The 21,209-nt window shown below is 39.6% G+C and overlaps 1 protein-coding gene across 5 annotated transcripts in view; it reads left to right on the top strand.

The window, feature by feature from the left end:
* The first annotated feature begins 388 nt into the window (after positions 1-388).
* The window catches only part of ORMDL3 (ORMDL sphingolipid biosynthesis regulator 3), a 29,469-nt gene continuing 8,648 nt past the window's right edge, over positions 389-21,209 (top strand). The window contains exons 1-5 of one of the 5 annotated variants that reach the window (XM_081343729.1): positions 389-593; positions 7,592-7,653; positions 9,776-9,833; positions 14,176-14,367; positions 19,416-19,567. In XM_081343729.1, the coding sequence (XP_081199855.1) occupies positions 14,194-14,367; positions 19,416-19,567 (326 nt within the window). In that variant the 5' untranslated portion in view covers positions 389-593; positions 7,592-7,653; positions 9,776-9,833; positions 14,176-14,193. Of the gene's footprint in view, positions 594-7,591; positions 7,654-7,762; positions 7,794-9,775; positions 9,834-14,175; positions 14,368-19,415; positions 19,568-21,209 lie in introns of those variants that run through there. The other 4 variants (XM_081343728.1, XM_081343731.1, XM_081343730.1 and 1 more) reach the window with 4 other exon arrangements.

The following is a 21,209-nucleotide window of genomic DNA, read 5'->3' on the forward strand; positions in this document are numbered from 1 at the left end:
TTTGTTCCCCAGGCCCAGAATGGACTTCCGGAAGCAGCACCACACAGAGAACCAGTTGTTCACATATTTGAATCCCACCACTGAATTAGGCAGAGAACCGAGTTTTATTTATTTTGTAAATTGTGATAATGTTTGAGCTGTGATTTCAAAATCCCTCTGTATCAACAAAAACTAGCAGGTCAGGAACAAAGTCTGCTATTAACTCAGCATTGAACTACCACGGTCCTGTAAGATACATTATCTAGGCAGAAGCCATCAGATTTCGCTCTCTGCAATTCGTCTTAGCAGAGCAGAACACGCTCCAGGAGAGCGACTTTCACTTGCTCTCTTGCAAACTACATTTCCCAATATGCTTCGCCGTCTACTGGTGATGATGCAGTGAAGAGGAGGTACTGAGAAGGCTCCTTGCTCCGTTGTCAGCTCTTAAAAAGGGGCGATTGAGCTGCGAGGGTCTCTCTCTGTTTCGGAAGGAGATTCCTGCTCTTCCAGGCGATCTACATGAGAGGGAAGCGAGGAGGCCTGCCTGCCGCGTGCATTGGATAGTAAGGAAGGAAAGGGAGCGGAGAATTGGACCCTCCTGCTTCCAGCGAAAAGTAGGCAAAGGCACAAGGCTGGGGGGAGGGGTTGAGTGATAGTAAACAAAATTAGGAACGGGGAAGCGGACAAGAAAGCGAAATTTAAAATTTGCGTCTCAGGAGTACATGGGTAGACACATAATGGTGGAAGAGAGAGTGCAAAGCAAATGGGACAAAAACATTCCTATTTGTACTGGGAGAGAGGTACATAGATTAAGGACCACTATGGGGTTTTTTCGGGGGAAAGTGAGTGAACGGGCTTGAAGGATGGAGATCTGGTGGGGTGGATAAGGAAGGAGGACAGTAGAATTTGAAATGTTAGCAATAAAAATAAAAGTTAGGTGCTTGCCGGTTTTCAAAGGCTCAATTAAGGGAGTAAAGTTTGCTATAAAAGCCAATGGGAAACAATATGCTAGATACATACATACAGGCACATTTTTTCTGTGTCGGAGCACAGCACTAAATTTACATCCTGGGAGTTATGTAAGCTTAAAATTCCAGTATTACATTTTGGCCCTGAGTTTTAGTCTGTGTATGCCTGGAGAAGGGGCAAATATAGACTCATGACTGAACTGATAGTCTCAAAAAAATGGTGGGGGATTAGGATAGAAGAAGAATCTCTACAAGTGCTAAAAATGAAACAAAGTTTGATTATTTAGTTACAGCTGTCAAAAGATAGCTGACCAAATATATTCTAGAGGGGTTTTTTGCACAAAAGATGGTTAGGGGGGAAAAAGTATGCAACAACCTGGAATATAGAACTGAATATATTACAGACTTCTTTGATACACGAAATTTCTGGCACCAGAATTAACAGGGTAAGATTTTCAAGCAAGAAAAATCTCAAAAGATCGAGCAAGATATTTCCAAATACAGCACATTGGGTTGTAATATTTTGAAATAATTTTATCATATTTGGACCCACTCCCATCAACCATCATAAAGTCCAAAGTCTTAACATTTGTACTGCTACCGATGCTCATGCCCTTGATGACCTTTTCCAAATACTAATGGGTTTGCTAAAGCTTCTAGCTCCAATAACACAACTCTATTATATTTGCCTGACTTGCCCTGCTAAGCTGTTGAATCTAGTCAGTTTTAGTTGGACCCAAAAAACTAGATAAGAGCAAACTTGATTAGACTTGGATGGGAGACCAAGAAGAAATACCAGGACTGTGGTTTACACTGGGAAGTCAGAAAATTTCCCAAAAGGGAATAGTAAACCTAAAGTAAATCATATTTTTGCTGAGAATACTAAATGTTTAAGTGAAGTCACCAGAGGTTGATCTTAATTTAGAGGAGACTGCTTTTAACATTTGGCTTCACATATATTGAACTAAACTAAGGGATCTGAAAAGACCGAAACCAGACTTTAACCTCCCTTAATTCATGATTTGCTATGCTTTCTCCTCAGTTAGATAAAATGCTCTAAAGCAGACAGTTGGTATTCTCCCTTCCTCCCTCCCCCACCCCAATAACAGGTAATAGATTTCTGTCTCCAAGAATGAATAGATCAATAGATTTAAGATTCAAATAGCTGAATCTTAATCTGTGGAATCCTTAAAAGCACACTGAGCTTGTTTGTTTGCAGCTGTTTCATTACCTGGCTAGGTAACATCAATGCTCTGGTCAGTGCACTCTGGTGACGTTACTTAGTTGTATAATGAAACATCTGCAAACAAACCAGCTCAGTGAGCACTAAGGACTCCTCAGTTCAACCGTGAGCTACATATTTTCTCTTCTATTGATTTTTAATTTGGCACTGAAGAGTTTGGCAGGAGTAAATAGAGTATCCAAAACAAGATAGAATCAATCTACAACATAATATGAGAGGTAAAAATGAAGGCTTTACCTAGCAATTTATATGCCTGATCTTTAATTCAAACATGTTAACTTTTTTTTAAAAAAAGTTAAAGAACTACATTAATGAAACTACAGGGAAGCTTCACTGCAAACTAATGCCTGCTTAGTTCAATTTTTATTTAAAGCCAAGCAGAATAAAAAATTGGCTAATATGGTTGAAAGGTTATTTTGGGAACTATATGGTGGAGTTTAAAAAAAAAGCGATTGGCCATAATAGTTCTCACCCTGCTGCAAGAACAAATGCCTAATCAGGAACCTCTTAAGAGAATTTTCAAAACATCCTGCAAGTAGATATAATGAGTGAATTGGAGCAGGACAGACACAGCCTCACTCAGTACCACTACCATTACTCTGAAGTATTATTTCTTTATTGGACCTCATCCCAAAGGAATAAGGTGGTAGGAGTTTAGAAATAGTAGAGAATTATTGCATAAGACTGCAGGTGTGGGATTACCTTCTTAATGGTCTCTGCTGAGAAAGAGTAGAAAATAAAACTGTCGAGATTAAGCAGTTAGACCCTCTTTTCCAGTGTGCTATGTTAGACAGTTCTTTGCAAAGTGTGTGGGGGGGTGTTTTTCAGTGTGGGAAACCATTCCAAAATCCCCATGTGCAGCCAAAAATGTTAATTTATTGTCTGAAATATGCCCTACAACAGGGGTGTCAAACTCAATTTCATTGAGGGCCGCATCAGCATTGAGGTTGCCCTTAGGGGGCCGGGTGGGTATGTTCTGGGTGGGTGTGGCCTACTGGGTGGGCGTGGCTAAAGTGTGTATGGCCTACTGGGTGGGCATGGCCAGCTCTACACTGTTTGCATCAAGGGTGCCTATGGGGGCCTGGGCAGGAGTGGGAGAGATCTGAGGGTCTGTGACAGAAGTAGGGTCTCTGGGCCAGGGCCAGGGCAGCCGTTCCCTCACTGTTTCCAGGATGGCTTCGCAGGCCACATGAAACCACTTCGCGGGCCAGATCTGGCCCCCGGGCCTTGTGTTTGACATGTCTGCCCTACAACAACAGCATCACCTTTTTGTGGTTTGGTCAGAATGTATAAATTGAATGGGCAGCCCTGAAATGACTAAAATGGCCATCATCCATTTTTGCAGGTCAAGTAGGTTTGGTTTTATCAGTACCTAATTATTATTGTTACTGGTAGTCTAGCATGGGCTAGTTGATCATTCTAGTGCTTGTCTGTTTCACTTGATGACTAGGATAGTCATTCATTTTGATTTTGGGACACAAAAACGTAGCCCAGAAACTTAGCCTGGTTTTATTCTCAGCATTTGACAATTTTTCAAAGTCTTTCTCCTTACAAATGATATAGAAAGCCCTGGCAGTATGGGTCCTGGATATTGGATATATCCAGTGCTTTTTTTGTAAAAGAAAAAGGTGCCAGAACTCACACGCCATACAACCCGCCTTGCCTACCCTACAAGGTTCCATCCAAAAAAGGTGCCAGAACTCCGTTCTGAGTGTTCTATGAGAAAAAAAGCCCTGGATATATCCCTTACATATCTATCCAAAATTCAGCTTGCTTGAGGATCCTCTTTTGAAAGCATGGTAGCCAATTTACCAGACATTTGCTCCATGGCAATCCAAGAGAAAGATGCTCCCAGTTTAGATGCCTGATGATGGAATTTCCTTTCTGAAAATTTGTCATTGCTGCCAAGCTTTGTTAACTTGAGGTGCCAACTAAAGAATGCCCTTTTGGCTTTGTCTGAACTTATATTGAGAAAGGCTCTCTAATTAAAATTGCATTTAAAGCAACTGCATTAAATCATGACAAAATATTCCATTCCAGCTAAGGCAGCTGAACTGGTCCTTCAAACAATCAAAAATCAAAGTTGGGGGGGGGGCAGTTAAAGTGGAGAGGTCTTTCTTAAAAGCATTTGCTCAACAAATAAAGAATGTCAAGAATCAAAAATTTCAGTTTCTGGCTAAAGTAAGTACTTGAATCTGGATATTCTTGACTTTTGTGACACTTACTTGAAACTCAAGTTGTGCAATTTAACAAATGCAGGGCCAAAATATTTGGCCAAAATATTTAATATGAATGCAAGGAGACCAGCTAAAGAGAATGTTAAAAGGCCTTTTACCCAGTGACTTGCACTTATATTATAAAGTTCACGCTCTGTTCTATTAGCAAGATGGCTTGATAATTTCAGAAACAAACTGAGGTAGGGATCACTCTGGATATAACCTCAATTCCCGATCACTTTATGAAAGAAGGGAGCTCCTTTTAGGATAGACCAAGAATGAGAAAAAGGGCTGTAGTTTGCTTGCTATATCAGAATAAGATAAAAGAATACAGGCAAACTGAAGTTATATAAGAGGATGAAATACAATATGTTTCTTAGGATTACCTCTTGCTCCTTTAAACGTTTCTTTTCAATGACTATACATAGTTTTATTATTTGGGGACACAATGAAACAAGATTTGCATTGTCAATATTCTCTTAGGGGAAAATCTCCAAACAATATTTAAAAGATAGGGTCAGGAAAATCTCCAAACAAAATTTAAAAGATAGGGTCAGGACTTTTTGGGGGGGGGGCAGATTTACTCCCCAATACAGATTTACAGTATGTCTTAAGGTTCTAGAGCCTTTTAATGTTATTTCATTTATCCCTTGCTACATAGACTTCAACAAATAGCATGTGCTGTTAAAATGTTCTGGAATGTTGATTGTATTTTTCTTTGCAAGTTAAACATGAACATATCCAGCATTACACTATACAATCTCCCTGAGGATGTTGCTTCACTCTGAAAATAGTCTGCTTCTAACTCCCTGTTCCAAAAAATCTGAAATGGATGTTCCTTCACTCCTCCAGCTTTTTTTGCAATGCTGAAAAGGCAAATTCTTGTGAAAGTTTAGACCAACATTTTTAAAACTTTGAACAGACACAGATATACCAGATTCCATAATCTTGCATTTCTCATTGGATCTCTTTAACAATTCTCTTGCATGAAGAAAATAAAAGTATATGAATACGCTACTTAAGAGCAGAAAGAATTATTTTTCACCATTTAGTTTAACTTTCCAGCCTCCTCTAGCTTCTAGTCACTGAAAATAAGCCAAGTAACTTTTAAGCACAGTTAAGTACTATAATTGGTGTACTTCTCATCCTATCTTTTTATACAGCTGCAAATACAACATTTATTTAACAAAACCGATTTTAAAATAATCTAAAATTGGCAAACCTTTTTTTTAAAAAGAACCATAAACTAATATTAAAATAAAAAACTATGAGTATTGTGCAACATTCCCCTTCTAAGCCATGAATTTATAATGTATGCAGATTTGAAAGAGCAAAAGAATACATTGATTTGGCCACTCCAGGGATAGTTTGCTTCCAGTCCAGAAGATTAAGAGCCTTGGTGGAGCAGTGGGCTAATGCCTCCTTAAGTAACACCAGCTGCCTGCAATTAGTGCAGGTTCGCATCCCACCAGGCTCAAGGTTGACTCAGCCTTCCATCCTTCCGGGGTAGGTAAAATGAGGACCCAGATTGTTGGGGGCAATAAGCTGACTTTGTAATAATGCCGCTTGGGGTGTGTGTGTGAAAGCCCTAACAAGCAGGCATATACATAGAATGAAGGCTACTGCTAAGCTTGTAAGCCGCCCTGAGTCTTCGGAGAAGGGCGGGATATAAATGTAATAAAAAAATAAAAAAATAAAAAATTTCTGAAAAATTGCCAGCCCTTCTCCAGAGTAATGTGATGGGTGTGGGAGGGAGAAGAGAACATGTCAGTTCTCCAGTACATTACATTATTGGGAATAGATATTGCATATATATTGTCATATCATCTGTCATTCTTCTTTCCTAAAAGAAGAACTATTCATTACAGGCACTGATGATGATACCTAGTTTGAGTAATAAAATCTACAAGAAAACAACCAAGCTCAGACAGTACCAAGGACCCCTCAGATGAACTATTAATTTAGCAAAATTTCCCTTTTCCAAATCTGCCTGGTGAACCCAGACCATAGCATACCAGAAGCAAGAAAAAAAGTATGGGGAAAGTTGTGTAAAGGTACAATCACCTTAAAGAAAGTGACAAATTATGTGATATATTGCTTCTCTCATGAATACATCTTTTCCTCCCTATTATCATTTCTAATTAGCTATGCTAAAGTTCGAAAGCACGTAAAAATACAAGTAGAAAAATAGGGACCACTACGGTGGGAAGGTAACAGCGTTCCGTGCGCCTTTGGCGTCTAGTCATGCCGGCCACATGACCACGGAAACGTCCTCGGACAAGCGCTGGCTCTTTGGCTTTGAAACGGAGATGAGCACCAGCCCCTAGAGTTGGAAACGACTAGCACGCATGTGCGGGGGAACCTTTACCTTTACCTTTTTATCATTTCTAATTAGCTATGCTAAAGTCTTAATAGAAGGAACACCGCCTCTTGAGGGCTAAACAAAAAGGTTGAATGAAATCCCAAAAGAAGGAAGTGATAAACAACTTAGCAGAAACATCTGCACAGGTTGTCATTAGGGGCCAATCTCACGCTCAGCTTTTCTCCAGCAAGCCCTGATAATACATGTTCTCCGCAGGCAATGATGCTACTGTATCCTCACATCTGCTTTGAATACCTCGATAACAATATTTCCATAGACAGTGATGTTACGGTATCTTATTATTTCCCCATGTGATTTTCAACTTCAATTATTTGTATTAAAGGAAGCCAGTTAATAAATACTTTTACCACAGCCTAATAATAGTAATAATCTCCAATGTTCTTTTCCATCATTAGATATAATTATCTGGGATTAACTACCATCTTTTTTATTTTCTTTTTTTTTTTAATTTAAAAGATGGACACAACTTCTCATCTCCCAACATCCATTCCCATTGAAGCAAAAGGGAAAAGTTGTAAAAGAAGAGAGCAGCATTTTAGCATTTCAAACGTGATATGCACTGAATTCTTTCCAATGGCCTTTTATGTTTGGCTAATAGAATATCAGTAGGTCTCCTAAGTGGGAAAGCATTTGCAAAGATTTGAATGAAATTAGCTTTAATGCTGTGCCTCCTCTCCAAAAGTTATTTGGCCCAGCTGTTTCCATTGTTGCAATTCTGTAAACTGAGTTGATGTAGATATATGCCTAAATTATATTGCCCAATTAACTCATCTTCTTTTGAAACTTCTTATATTTCCCCAAGGTGCTCCAGATGGAAAAGGTCACATGAATCAATAGCTATGTGTAAGTGTGCCTATTGACTCAGTAAGTGTCTTTTAAAATAGGTTCATTATCATTTATAAATAATTAAGGGGACTGTTTGACCCTTGTTTACTTGTTTTAGCATAGTACCAATCTGGACAACCAACACGGTTCCCCAACATACTTGGAAACATCTGCAAGAGGTGAAGATGATATGTTTCTAGGTCACATCATGTTTGATTATTGTGTGTCTTGTCTTTCAAAATTCCATTTTGACCTGCTAAAAAAAAGACTGGGGCATTTGCCGTTCACTGACTGGCACTCATATTCCACAATCTCATATTAGAATATTTATAAGACCTCCTATTTTATATAAAACTAGTCGTGTTTTCGCAAATGGACCCTCCCATCCTCTGAAGGTGAAAGTGAGTAGCCGGAAGGTTTTTCTAATTTCCAAGAATGTAGTAGCTCAGATAATTTTTGATGTTTCTCAGGTAACACAACTATTCTATAAACTGTACAGGCTCCCAGTAGATTTCCAGGTGGGATTCAAGGTTCTGGCTATCATCTGTAAGCCTCAGTGGCATAGGACCAAGCAAATTGCGGGAGTGCTTTTCTCCCATTGTTTCTATTCAGCCCTCCAGAAACAGCAGAGACGGCACGCTCTGGGTCTCTTCTATCAAATAATATAATCTTGTTGGAACTCAGAGTTGTGTCTTCTCAACGGCAGTACCTGCCCTATGGAATAACATCCTCCTGGAAATTTGGGTGGCCCCAACCCTATTAGCTTTTCATGAGGCACTGAAGACCTGCCTGTTTCCCCAGGTATTTGGGTCAAGATGTTAGATGAGCTCTGCTATTGTGGATCCACAACAATTCATTGTTTTATATGGGGGGGGGGTGTTTGTACACTGGGCATTGTATACTGTGGTTTTCATGCTATTAATATTTGCACACCACTCAGAGTCATCTATGTGACATGGGCAACCATATAAATCATATTTTAAAAGAAACTTATTTTAAGACCATGCATTGTCTTATATCCTTTTTATTCTCCCCATTTCTTATTTTAACTAGAAATAATGTGATCATCAGGTAGGACCATATAACTTATGAACATCATATTGCAGGTAATCTTAGAATGGGGAACACTTGTGGCTCCCTAGATGTTATCCTTGTCAATCCTGATTATTGTGATTCATAGTGAAAACAGAGTTAGCTCAAATTATACATGACTACATATTCTCACCCTTGTATTAAACTATATAGTTGACCTTATATAGACATTCCAGAAGAGGAAGAAGGAAAGGGTCCATGTCCAGGTTTATCACTTGTCTGATCGTGCTAAGTTAGATATCCCAAATATGTTATCTCCCATAAGTGATTGATGTCAGATCCCACCATTCCTTGCTAGCATAGTTAATTGGGAGTGGATATCCAGAATTTCTCAAGGACATTAAGTGGAAGGGAATGCTAAACTTTGGATCTGAATCAAGGCCATGGCAGGATATTTTCATCTGTAAGATAAAGAAGTAAATGTTCTTCCCTTTGAAGAAAAAAGCTTAAGTGCATAGTACCCTTGGCACATACATTATTTTGACTACAAAAGCAATGATACAAGCACCTCTTCTGCTTTCCTTACAGTAATGAATTATGTAACCAATAAGTGATTGCCCTTTTGAGTTAGCCAGTGAGGAGTTTATACAATTGTCAGATGGAGCATGGTGTCACTTGGGTGAAATGTATTTAAAATAATTACCTCATTACCTCATTAAATATAAAGATGGAGAGAAGTCCAATTTAATTAGCAAAATAGACCTGTGGATAAGAAATGCTGAATATTATTTGACATATTTTGTCTAGCACAGAGATAGGCAACCTTGGCTCTTTTATGACTTGTGGACTTCAACTCCCAGAATTCCTGAGCCAGCATAGCTCAGCCTGAAAACCTCTCCCTGTCCCCTCAGCATGACTGGCTCAAATTCTGGGAGTTGAAGTCCGCAAGCCATAAAAGAGCCAAGGTTGCCTACCCCTGGTCTAGCAGATGTCATTTTTGTTATCTAAGCATAGCTGAGGGCAAAAACTATGCAGGGAGAAGATTTTTTTTAAAAAAATTCACAATACATGCTCTGTTTGTCTGAGAAATCACTTTGCTCCCTTCCTTACTTTTTTTCTGTTTAAACAGAATTGCTGCTGTCACATCTAGTTCTTTCCTAATATATCTGTCCTATCCTGCCAGAGAGGTAAGCAAAAATGAAAGTTTGTGAATTTATGGATTACTTAAATAATTTGCAGAAAACCTGGGCCAGTTGGGATTGTGGAACCAAGCTATAAAACCTTAACAAGAATTCAGTCCAAATATTTATTTAGTTATATGCCTCTCTTTATATAGGTAGGCCTCAACTTACAACCATTTGTTTAAACAGTGTTCAAAGTTATAGTGGCACTGAAAAAAATGACATAATTTAAACCGTAGTGGCATCCCCACAATCAGAATGATCAAAATCTGGTTGCTTGGCAACTGGCATGTATTTAAGATGGTTGTGGTGTCCCAGGGTCATGTGATCACTATCTGTGACATCCCCAGTGACTTCTGACAAGCAAAAGCAATGGGAGAAGGATTTTTTAAAAACCATGTTTCATTTAACAATTGCAGTGGTTTGCTTAACAATCATAGAAAAAAAGTCATAAATTGGTCACTTACCCACCTTAATTAGCAACAATTCTGGTTCCAAGTCTGGCTGTAAGTCAAGGACTACCTATATCCAGAAGAAATTAGTAACCTGGATTTTGCACTCTGCGGCAAATGGAAACCAAGTTACGAGGTGGCCCTGGAAATGTAGACTTTACATTTTTCTTCTTTGCATTGATCTGTATATACAATAAAATTGACCTGTGTGTTTATACAGTACAGTGCTGCAGTCATCAGTAAAATAAAATTCCACATGTGCACATTTGAAGACTTTATAACACTCTTTCAGGGAAAGGTTAATTTCTGTAGCTTGCCCTTTTCTTCTCTGAGTTCTTTAAACAAATAACTCAAACATCCCTGAAGTTTCAAAACTTTATAGATTTTACCACAATATAGAAATCTACCATGACAATATGTCCTAATGCAGAGGTGTCAAACTCGCAACGTCGTGTGACATGTCGTGACTTTTTTTCCCATTGCTGGCAATGGGATAGGCGCAGTTTCGCCATGACACATCCGGCCCATGGGCCGGCAGTTTGACACCCCTGTCCTAATGTGATGGAAGGGAGTTCCTCTGGATAAATATATGCTTATTTAGTCATAATTCAAGTTAGAGAAAGAGAGAATTGACTCTGCATATTTCTGGAATTTTTGTCCTTTGGAAAAATCTATGCTTCTGGAACCCTGTTCCTGGCTTTTCGCAGTTAGTATATCAACAAAAATTCTCACAGTCAAAAATCCGTCCAGAGCAGTGGGAGAAGGAAGTATTTTCACTTGTAATGCCCCCACCCTCTCCTTTTAGTAAATTGCTAGGACAAAGGAGAAAGTAAAGCTAAAGATGCCTGGAACCACCAGGACTAAGCCTATATTTAAAGTTGAGCATTTAAAAGCCATGGACCATGTGATACATAAGATCTGATCGCAACCCATTAGTCCCTGAAACAAATAGAAACTGTTTTTGGAAAAAAAAGAGCTAGGACAATCAGGGAGAACAGGAGAAGAATGTATGCAATGCACATGCTAAGAAAAAAACACAGCTTGCAGTTTTATTGCATATTAACTTAGATAAGTGCTAATCTCCATTTATAGGGCTATTGTAGAAAGAGGACAAAGATTTGAATAGTACAAAATAGACCTGGCCCAGTAATATAGCATGTGCTTTGTATGAAAAAGATATTTGTTTAAACTCCTGATATCCTAAGTATCTGTCTCTTGCTTAATAATGGACAGATATGATGGCATGCTGTTTAACTGTTGAGTATGTGACATGTAGCACATCAACCACTCTCTGTTTCTCAAAAGTTAAATCTCAGTGGGGTGATAAATGTGCTTTGACTCTAAAATTGCTCGTGTATCAGGTTAAGTTACTTTCATAACCATCTATCCAAATAGCTCTTTTACAGCAACTATGTGCCAATTCATTTTTTTTATTCCTAGCAAACACATATTTTTTCTCCATAAACTTTTGCACCTATGCTAGTAAGTACAAATCTCATTGTAAGATTATGCTTTGTGAAATACTCTACGGGGGGAAAAAACAGTTCAGCTTAATGAAAGACAAACTTGATACGTTGCAAGTGTCTTGTTCTTTTTCTTTAGTCCTTATGTGGTTGCTTTGTCTTCTCCAAATAAACAGTTGGCACAATCAGGCCCAAATTGATATGGAGACATGAAAGTCCTTGCTTTTAGCAAGTTCTGCATTCTTCATGTTCATTCAATTAGAGTGTTGAAACAATATTGCAATGCAATGCAGTTTGCTCTGTTGCATCAGTTGTCATCCAAAGTGTTAGAAGTTTCCCTTCCACTTCAGTCTTACGTCATAGTCACTATTGGCCCTGCCTGGTGTGAGATGTTAATAATTCAGCATTTACTTTAGCTTCCAAATAACCTGCTTCAAAAGCCAATGCAAAGCATTGTGTGCTAGTATTGAAATAATTAATAGAGAAACAGCTGAAGAAACATATAGAATGCACAAGTAAACTTGCTAAAGCATTTTTTTACACTGAGAAACACAGGAGTTCCAAATACACATTGATTATGTCGCATCTGGTTGATTATGACCCTGCCATGGACATTTTGCTTCTATTCTTGTTGAATTGTGTCCAGCTTTGCTTAATCTCAATTTTTGCAGTAGTCTCACTGCATAACTAGAAAACAGTCTTCATGATGTTATAGTTTTCTTCTTCTGTATATCAAAGCCATCACTCAAACTGCCAGCCTGTAGGCCAGAGGCGTCATCAGGAAACATTGCCGGCAATGGAGATAAAGCTCCGATACGTCGCGCGATGTCACGTGGTGTCGCGAGTTTGACATGTCTGCTTTAGCTATTGGCTCAGATTTCTTGGGGCACTTCCATGCCACACCATTTTCATTTCCCAGATCCTAACAAAGCAGTTTAAAGCCATCCTACATTCATCAAAGGAACTGAAAAAATTGTTTAGTGAGAGGGCAGCCTTACACTAGCATACAGAAATAAAAACATCACACATGATCCCTATGAATCAATGTAAATTTGCAAGGAATACCATAAAGCAGGCAAGTCAAACTACTGGTCCGTGGGCCAGATGCGTCACACCGAAACTGCGCCCACCGGATTGCCGGCAAAGGGGAAAAAGTCACAATATGTCGTACAACATCACATGACGTCGTGAGTTTGATATGCCTGCCATAAAGCGATCAGTGCTCTCCTCCAGCTGAGTAACAGGAGAGCAAAAATGTTTTTCCATCATTTTCTCATCCACCGAACAATTGCACATTCTGGAGCCATGAAAACCTCTCACTTCTACCACATAAAAATATTAAATAAATTGTTAGCCACCTTCCTCTCCCCATGGAGGTTTTAGTTCACCTTGAATGCATTTGTTTGGCTGTTTGCAAAACAGTGCTATGAAACAACCAGTGCTCTCCTCAAGCTGAGTAACAGGAGAACAAACATATTTCCCTATCATTTTCTTATCCACTGCACAATTACAAATCCTGAAGCCATTAAAATTCCTCACTCCCACAATACAAAAAAAGGAAAATAAATTGTAAGCCACCTCACTTGCCTCCTATGCATTTGTTTGGCTGTTTGGAGAAAAAGGAGTTTTTCTTCTGTAAAAATGCTTTCCAATTGCATTGTCATGTTCCCTCCTACATTTAAAAGACCTCTGAAAGAAATAATGATGAAATGGTAATGTTAGCATTTGCAATCAGGGTGGCTACCTCTAATCCTGACTGATGCTCATACAGTAGGTGGAGAAGCATTCTAATTAATGTTTCCAGATAGGCACCAGGAACTGGATCCTGAAACTTGGAGCCAGTTTGAGGCAAGGAAATTAACTACTGAAACGCTTTTCAAAAGAACTAGCTGCTTGACATCTCTTTCAAATAATTCCTTGATTGGAATGGGGGAGGGGAAGAAATGCTAATGTTTGCAGCTGATCCGGAATTGATGCTAGAGCCAAAGTAGAAATACCTACAGATTTCAAATGCTTTATGTTTCTTCCTTGGATCAAGATCCTGTGGGTTGTTGTTGTTTTAATGAAAGAATAGGTATCTCTAAGCATGGCATCCTCTCAGTGTAGAACCACAATTCCATGTCTAACTGAGAGTGATGGGATTTGTGGACCCAGTGCAATTAAACAACACAAGCCTGGGAAAGTGTTGAATTCCATGCCTGCTTCCTTTCTCTTCCCTTTGGTGTGGAGATGCTCAGAGCAGTGCTTACATGCTCATTCCAGGCATGCTGGCTGAGGAACTCTGGGAGTTGAAGTCCACAAGTCATAAAAGGGCCAAGTTTGAAGACCCCTGCCCTAACTGATAAGGAAGAAAGTACATTTATAATATTCTTTGGCATGGTGAAGCTGCATATTGTCTTTGACTAACCTTTGTTGCTCTGTGCTCTGTTCCAGGGCTGCTGCACCAGAAAGATGAATGTGGGCACCGCTCACAGCGAAGTGAACCCAAATACCCGAGTCATGAACAGCCGTGGCATCTGGCTCTCCTATGTCTTGGGAATTGGCCTCCTGCATGTCATTTTGCTTAGCATTCCTTTCTTCAGTGTCCCTGTTGTCTGGACTCTAACCAACCTCATTCACAACATGGTATGAAGGTGCTCTTTGAGTTCACAAACAGTGCTTCTGCAACAGGCAGTGGAAGGAAGCAAAACTGTGGTTATTAGTTTGCAATATCAAGTTTGATGTGTTGGTGAATAATCAAGATTAATTCACACTTCCCAGGTTAGATACAGTAGGAGACAGTGGTTTAAAGAGCCTTGGTGGAGCAGTGGGCTAATGCCTCCTTAAGTAACACCAGCTGCCTGCAATTAGTGCAGGTTCGCATCCCACCAGGCTCAAGGTTGACTCAGCCTTCCATCCTTCCGAGGTAGGTAAAATGAGGACCCAGATTGTTGGGGGCAATTAAGCTGACTTTGTAATAATGCCGCTTGGGGTTTGTGTGAAAGCCCTAATAAGCAGGCATATACATAGAATGAAGGCTACTGCTAAGCTTGTAAGCCGCCCTGAGTCTTCGGAGAAGGGCGGGATATAAATGGAATTAAAATAAAAAATAAAAAAAATAAAGGAGAATTAGGAAGTTTGGAGATTTGCAGCCCCATACTCTCTTGCCCTTGGTTGAGTTGGTTCAGAAGAATTAATTAATGGCTGCCTATCCCTGTTTTGGGAACTATAATCATGATGATAGATTCACTAAGTCCAGTGTAGAAAAGATGAATAGAGTTAGATTGGTGGGATGTTAATTTGCCCTACAGTGAAATATTAAACCATGGGTGTGTATCAGATCTGACTGATATATAGATTTTCACACTACCGGCCTTGTTCCTGGATTTATACACATTTTATGTTACAGGTAATCCTTGCTTAACAACTACAGATGGGATTGGTAATTCCATCACTAAGTGATGCAGCTGTTAAGCATGATTGTGACAGACTTATGACCTCACTTTTACCACGGCTGTTAAGTGAATCATTCTGGATTGTTGAACCAATCATTATGTGACCACAACTTGCCATTTTACTGCTCTTTTCTCTGTTGACTCTGCTTATCTGTGAAGTGTGCAAATCACAGGAGAGTTGTAAACTCTCTGTGAGTTGTGAAGTGATGGAATGATCACATAATCATGGAGACATTGTGATTGTCTTGTGAGAATCCCATCATAAAATTGTTTTTTCAGTGGTTATTGTAACTTTGAATATCTCTAAATGGAGCATTCATTAAGCAAGGATTACCTGTATATATGAGGTGGAGGGAGAATCAACACCCAAAAAAACCTCACTTATAAGAATAGTAAACTAAGCACGGTATCCAAATGAACTGCATGGAGAACATAAGGCGAAATGTAATAGAAAGTAATACATTAAAACTATAACAATGATGACTAGTTTCAGGGAAGTGGCTTTTTCCCCCTCTTCGGTGATATGATCACATCAGCCAGTCATTTAAGTTGATTCTTATCTCAGAGTAATATCCCCTCAGTTCATCTTTCCTAAAGTGCCAAGTAGTTAATTCAGCTGCAGACTGGGTGGCCAGCCTCATTGACATACATACTATGAGCCTGGCACAAAGAGAGCAATCAGTTCTCCAACTGGTGGCCTCAGCTACTTGCCTGGAGTTATTACTTCATTATAGTAATATAATGACTGAGAATGACTAGGGTTCCTTCTCTCCAAACAGATTTCAGTTTAAACGCACAGCATGATGCTCAACTCAAAAAGTTAGTTTTTAATAACATAGGTTCACCCCTGTGGAGATTCTCAATCATCCAGGGTGATGGTTGTCCCAAAGGTGCTTTTTCAAGAGGTAACTGGACTTTCTTGTTTTTTCTTTGAAGGCATTTTGCTTCTAATCCAAGAAGCTTCTTCAGCACTGATTAGATTATGAGGAATGGAAGGAATTATATTCCTTGCAGATAGCTGGTCATTTGCATCCTTTCAGAATATAAATCCTTCCATTCCCCTCCATATCGGGGGCATGAATATTGAAAGAGACTCTGGTTGTAGTTTGTATTACTTCACTTTCATGGAATTGACTCTCAACTGTTCATCTACCTGGCAATTCCTACTAGTCCATCATATAAGAATCTATTGCCAATTGGGCTTTTCACCCCAGTTGGCTGTTGTTGAAGGTGGAAAATTTAACTTAGGCTCCCCTGTTTTCCCACTAAGTTGTCACATAATCTACAGTAGTTTTATTCAGTATTGAAATATATTTCAAGTACTCTTGAAATATAAAGTGGGATACAAGGGGTGGATCCATCTATTATCCTACAACCCAAAGATTATACCAAAATCTCCTGCTCAGCAAAGGGCAGCTTTATTGCCAGAACATTTGCACCTGCTCAGGCACATATGATTGCTGCGCACAGAAAGCAAAACATATTGCCATCTCTGCCTGGAAAGCAATACCAAAAAAATGGGGATGTATTACATGAATTTTGAAGTATATTTATAAGTAACAATAATAATAATAATAATACAGTTGGAAGGGACCTTTGAGGTCTTCTAGTCCAACCTCCTGCTCAGGCAGGAAACCCTATACCATTTCATACAAATGGTTGTCCAGTCTGTTCTTTAAAACTTCCACTGTTGGAGCATTCACAACCTCTGGAGGCAGCTTGTTCCACTGATTAATTGTTCTAACTATGAGGAAATTTCTCCTTAGTTCTAGGTTGCTTCTCTTCTTGATTAGTTTCCATCCATTGCTTCTTGACTTCCCTTCAGGTGCTTTGGAGAATAGCTTGACTCCCTCTTCTTTGTGGCAGCCTCTGAGATATTAGAATACTGCTGTCATGTCACCCCTAATCCTTCTCTTCATTAAACTAGACATACCAAATTCCAGCAACCATTCCTTATATGTTTTAGCCTCCAGTCCCCTAATTATCTTTGTTGCTCTTCTCTGTACCCTTTCTAGAGTCTCAACATCTTTTTTACATCGGGGTGAATAAACTGGATGCAGTCTTCCAAATGTGGCCTTACCAAGGCATTGTAAAGTGGTATTAATACTTCACGTGATCTTGATTCTATCCCTCTGTTAATGCAGCCTAGCACTGTGTTGGCTTTTTTGGCAGCTGCAGCACACTGCTGGCTCATATTTAAGTCATTGTCCACTAGGACTCCAAGATCCCTCTCACAGTCACTACTATTGAGCAAGGTACCACCTATACTATACCTGTGCATTTGGTTTTTCTTGGCTAAATGTAGGACCTTACTTTTTTCACCACTGAATTTCATTTAGATAGATAGATATTGAAAGTCTTGCAGCTTTTGAAATTTGTTTCATGGGGGCATAATTGGGACCCTGAACTCCGTAATTAAAGCGGTCAGTAATTGAAACTGAGTGTGTTATGATCTTACTCCATTTTTCTTAAGTTTACAGCCTGCAAATATCATAAACATGGTCATAAAGGTACTTTCTCATCATGAAGAATGGCTGCTAAACAAGGCAGTCACTAAACAAAGACTACTTGTACTTAGTTATTAACAAAAGTGACAACAACTGATAACACATTGTTGAAGAAACCTTACCATATCAGTTCAATTTATTTTGTTTAGCATATGGCAATATAATGTATTGTGTATGTATACACACACACACAATATAATGTATATATTTACAATATAATGAGTACAAGTTCAATATAGTTTGTTAATCATCTGATTTTTAGGTACTAGAACAGAGTTTTCAGATTTTTCTCAAGCTGCAGAAGATACAGCTTAATTGTCCTACCGAGTCACTTGTTTGGGATGGGCAGCCATATGAATTGAATAAATAATTCAAATAACTAAATATTCCGCCTAAGAGAGATGCGATATTAATCATCTCAGTGGTCAGCTTTCATTGTACCATTTTCTAGCCTATTGAGTATCTATGTCACTTTACCCTCTCACACCTCTTGGAGACTAATTCTTGCTTTTCTCCTTCTTGATCTGTGTACATCCATTTGTACACCTCAGATCTGGCTGTCCATTTATGTCCTATACTTCATAGTTCAGCTCCCCAATAGGCTCTGATGTATCAGGATGCTGAGGAATTCTTTGGTACAGCTGTTTTGTGGCTGCAGACCAATGAGATTAGTCAAAAAGAACCTGGGAGTATTATAGTAGCAAACTTGTCAGTAGTCATTTCCATGGATGTGAAGAAATTTCATACTGAATGTTTGATTATTTGTTTGCTCTTGATATGCTCTTCTCCTCTTAAGAAAACATGTCTGCTCAAAGCTAGTGTTCTTGCCCTTTGTGGGGACACCCCTCATTAGGTTGAGAGTCAGCATGGTATAGTGATTAAGGTAATGGAATAGGAACAAGGACATCTAGTTCCAGTCCTCCTTTACACATAGAAGCCAAGCTGGGCGAACTTGGCCAATTATACCTTCTTAGTCTAATTAGCTTATTTTAATAAGGTGTTGGTAAACAGAAAGCTCTTGAAATGTAACTGTTACTTATATGGGTAGTACTTGGCTTTCATACACAGCAGAATTTCTATTGCTAGGCAAGGCAGTTGTTAAGCACCTGCTATTACAAGCTTTTTTGCCATGGTTATTAAATCAATCACAGTCATTAATCAAATCCAGCTTGCCCAATTGATTTTGCTTGTCAAAAGCCAGCTGGGAAAGTTGCAGATGGCAGTCACATGACCCCAAAATACAGCAACTGTTGTAAACATATGCTGGTTACCAAGTACCCATATTTTGTTCATGTGACTGGAAAAGCTGCTGCGGTCATAAATGCAAGGACTTACTTAAATTATTGTAAATTTAAATGGTTGTTAAGTGAATGGATTCAAGGACCACCTATACCGTAGTACTGTCTAAGAAATAGCTGTAATTTTTAGCAGTGAAACAATTACTAAAAAAAATCATAGCCTCTCATTATGTCAATAATTTAGGAACCTGAGATGAGATTAAGCCTCCTATCCTATTTTCTAGTATTGTGCACTAATTCTCATTGAAAGAAGTTTTCAACACTTTCCCTTATTGTTTTCAGCACTTTCCCTTATTGTATCACTTCCATTGCAAGAATATTGTACTGTAGATCATTTTCATTTTTCTCATCACTTAAACTGTTATCTGAAAGAACATACGCAGCCAAGCAAGCTAAAAAATCCTGCTAACTACCAAGCCTTTGTTTTCTTACAGAGTATGTACATTTTCTTACATACTGTGAAAGGAACACCATTTGAGACTCCCGATCAGGGGAAGGCCCGGCTGCTCACTCACTGGGAACAGATGGACTATGGAGTGCAGTTCACAGCTTCTCGCAAGTTCTTGACTATCACACCAATTGTACTGTAAGTAACAAAGAGACTGTGGTTGGAAATCCTCTTCTATTGCTATTTTTCAATTTCAGCATACAGGGAGTACTGCAATTTGCACTGAAATGGGGGAATGCAAGCAATGTTACATGAAAGACCATTGAGAACAAGATGGGTTAAGTCATAGATCCCTCATAGTTTATGGGAGGTACAGAGCAGTCTGGAACTACATCTTCCAGCCTCCTTCTCTGTTGGCCTTGCTGATGAAACTTTTGCCGAGAGTTGTAGGTCAGCAGATGGGGGAGGGGGATATTACAAATTCCTAAATCCTGGCTCATAGCCTTAGTTTAAATCATCTAGCCCAGACATGTCAAACACAAGGCCCGGGGCCCGGATTCAGCCCGCAAAGTGGTTTCATGTGGCCTGCGAAGCCATCCTGGAAACAGTGAGGGAACGGCCCCCTCTTCCTTGGCCCTGGCCCAGAGACCCTCCTCCTGCCAGAGACCCTCAGATCTGTCCCACTGCTGCCCAGGCCCCCATAGGCACTCTTGATGCGAACAATGTAGAGCTGGCCAAGCCCACCCAGTAGGCCATATGCACTTTAGCCATGCCTACCCAGTAGGCCACACCCACCCTGGCCATACCCACCCGGCCCCCTGAGGGCAACCACAATGCTGATGCGGCCCTCAGGGAAATTGAGTTTGACACCCCTGATCTAGCCTAAGAAAATAAGAGTCCTGCTGAATTAGATCAAAGTTCATCTATCCAGCAATCTGTTTCCTACTCTGAAGCAATATATATTCTCTGTCTTTACACAAAGGGAAAAAACAGTCCAACCTACCAAAACCAGTGCCATAAAAAACAGAATAGAAACACAAGTTAAGATAGGCAAGAAAATGGTAAGTGAGCACCTGTCCAGCCTAGACAAGTTCAAATCACCAGGACCAGATGGATTACACCTCAAGGTTCTCAAGGAACTGGCAGACGTGATCTCAAAACCACTGAGCTATATTTTTCAAAGATCCTGGAGCACTGGGGAACTACCAGAGGACTGGAAGAGAGCTGATGTAGTTCCCATATTCAAAAAAGGGAAAAAAATAGATCCAGGAAACTACAGACCTATCAGCCTGACCTCAATACCTGGGAAGATTCTGGAAAAGATAATCAAACAACAAATCAGCGAACACCTTGATGCAAACAAGGTTATCACTAAAAGTCAACATGGGTTTGTCAAAAACAGATCATGCCAGACAAATATTATTGCATTCTTTGACCAAGTGACAAAACTAGTGGACCAGAGGAATGCTGTAGATATAATTTACTTGGACTTCAGTAAGGCATTTTTTTTTAATTCCATTTATATCCCACCCTTCTCCGAAGACTCAGGGCGGCTTACAAGCTTAGCAGTAGCCTTCATTCTATGTATATGCCTGCTTATTAGGGTTTTCACACACACACACCCAAGCGGCATTATTACAAAGTCAGCTTAATTGCCCCCAACAATCTGGGTCCTCATTTTACCTACCTCGGAAGGATGGAAGGCTGAGTCAACCTTGAGCCTGGTGGGATGCGAACCTGCACTAATTGCAGGCAGCTGGTGTTACTTAAGGAGGCATTAGCCCACTGCTCCACCAAGGCTCTTTTGATAAAGTAGCTCACAACCTACTGCTTGATAAGA

This window comes from Vipera berus (assembly GCF_964194415.1).
Source record: "Vipera berus genome assembly, chromosome: Z".
NCBI classification, from domain to species: Eukaryota; Metazoa; Chordata; class Lepidosauria; order Squamata; family Viperidae; genus Vipera; species Vipera berus.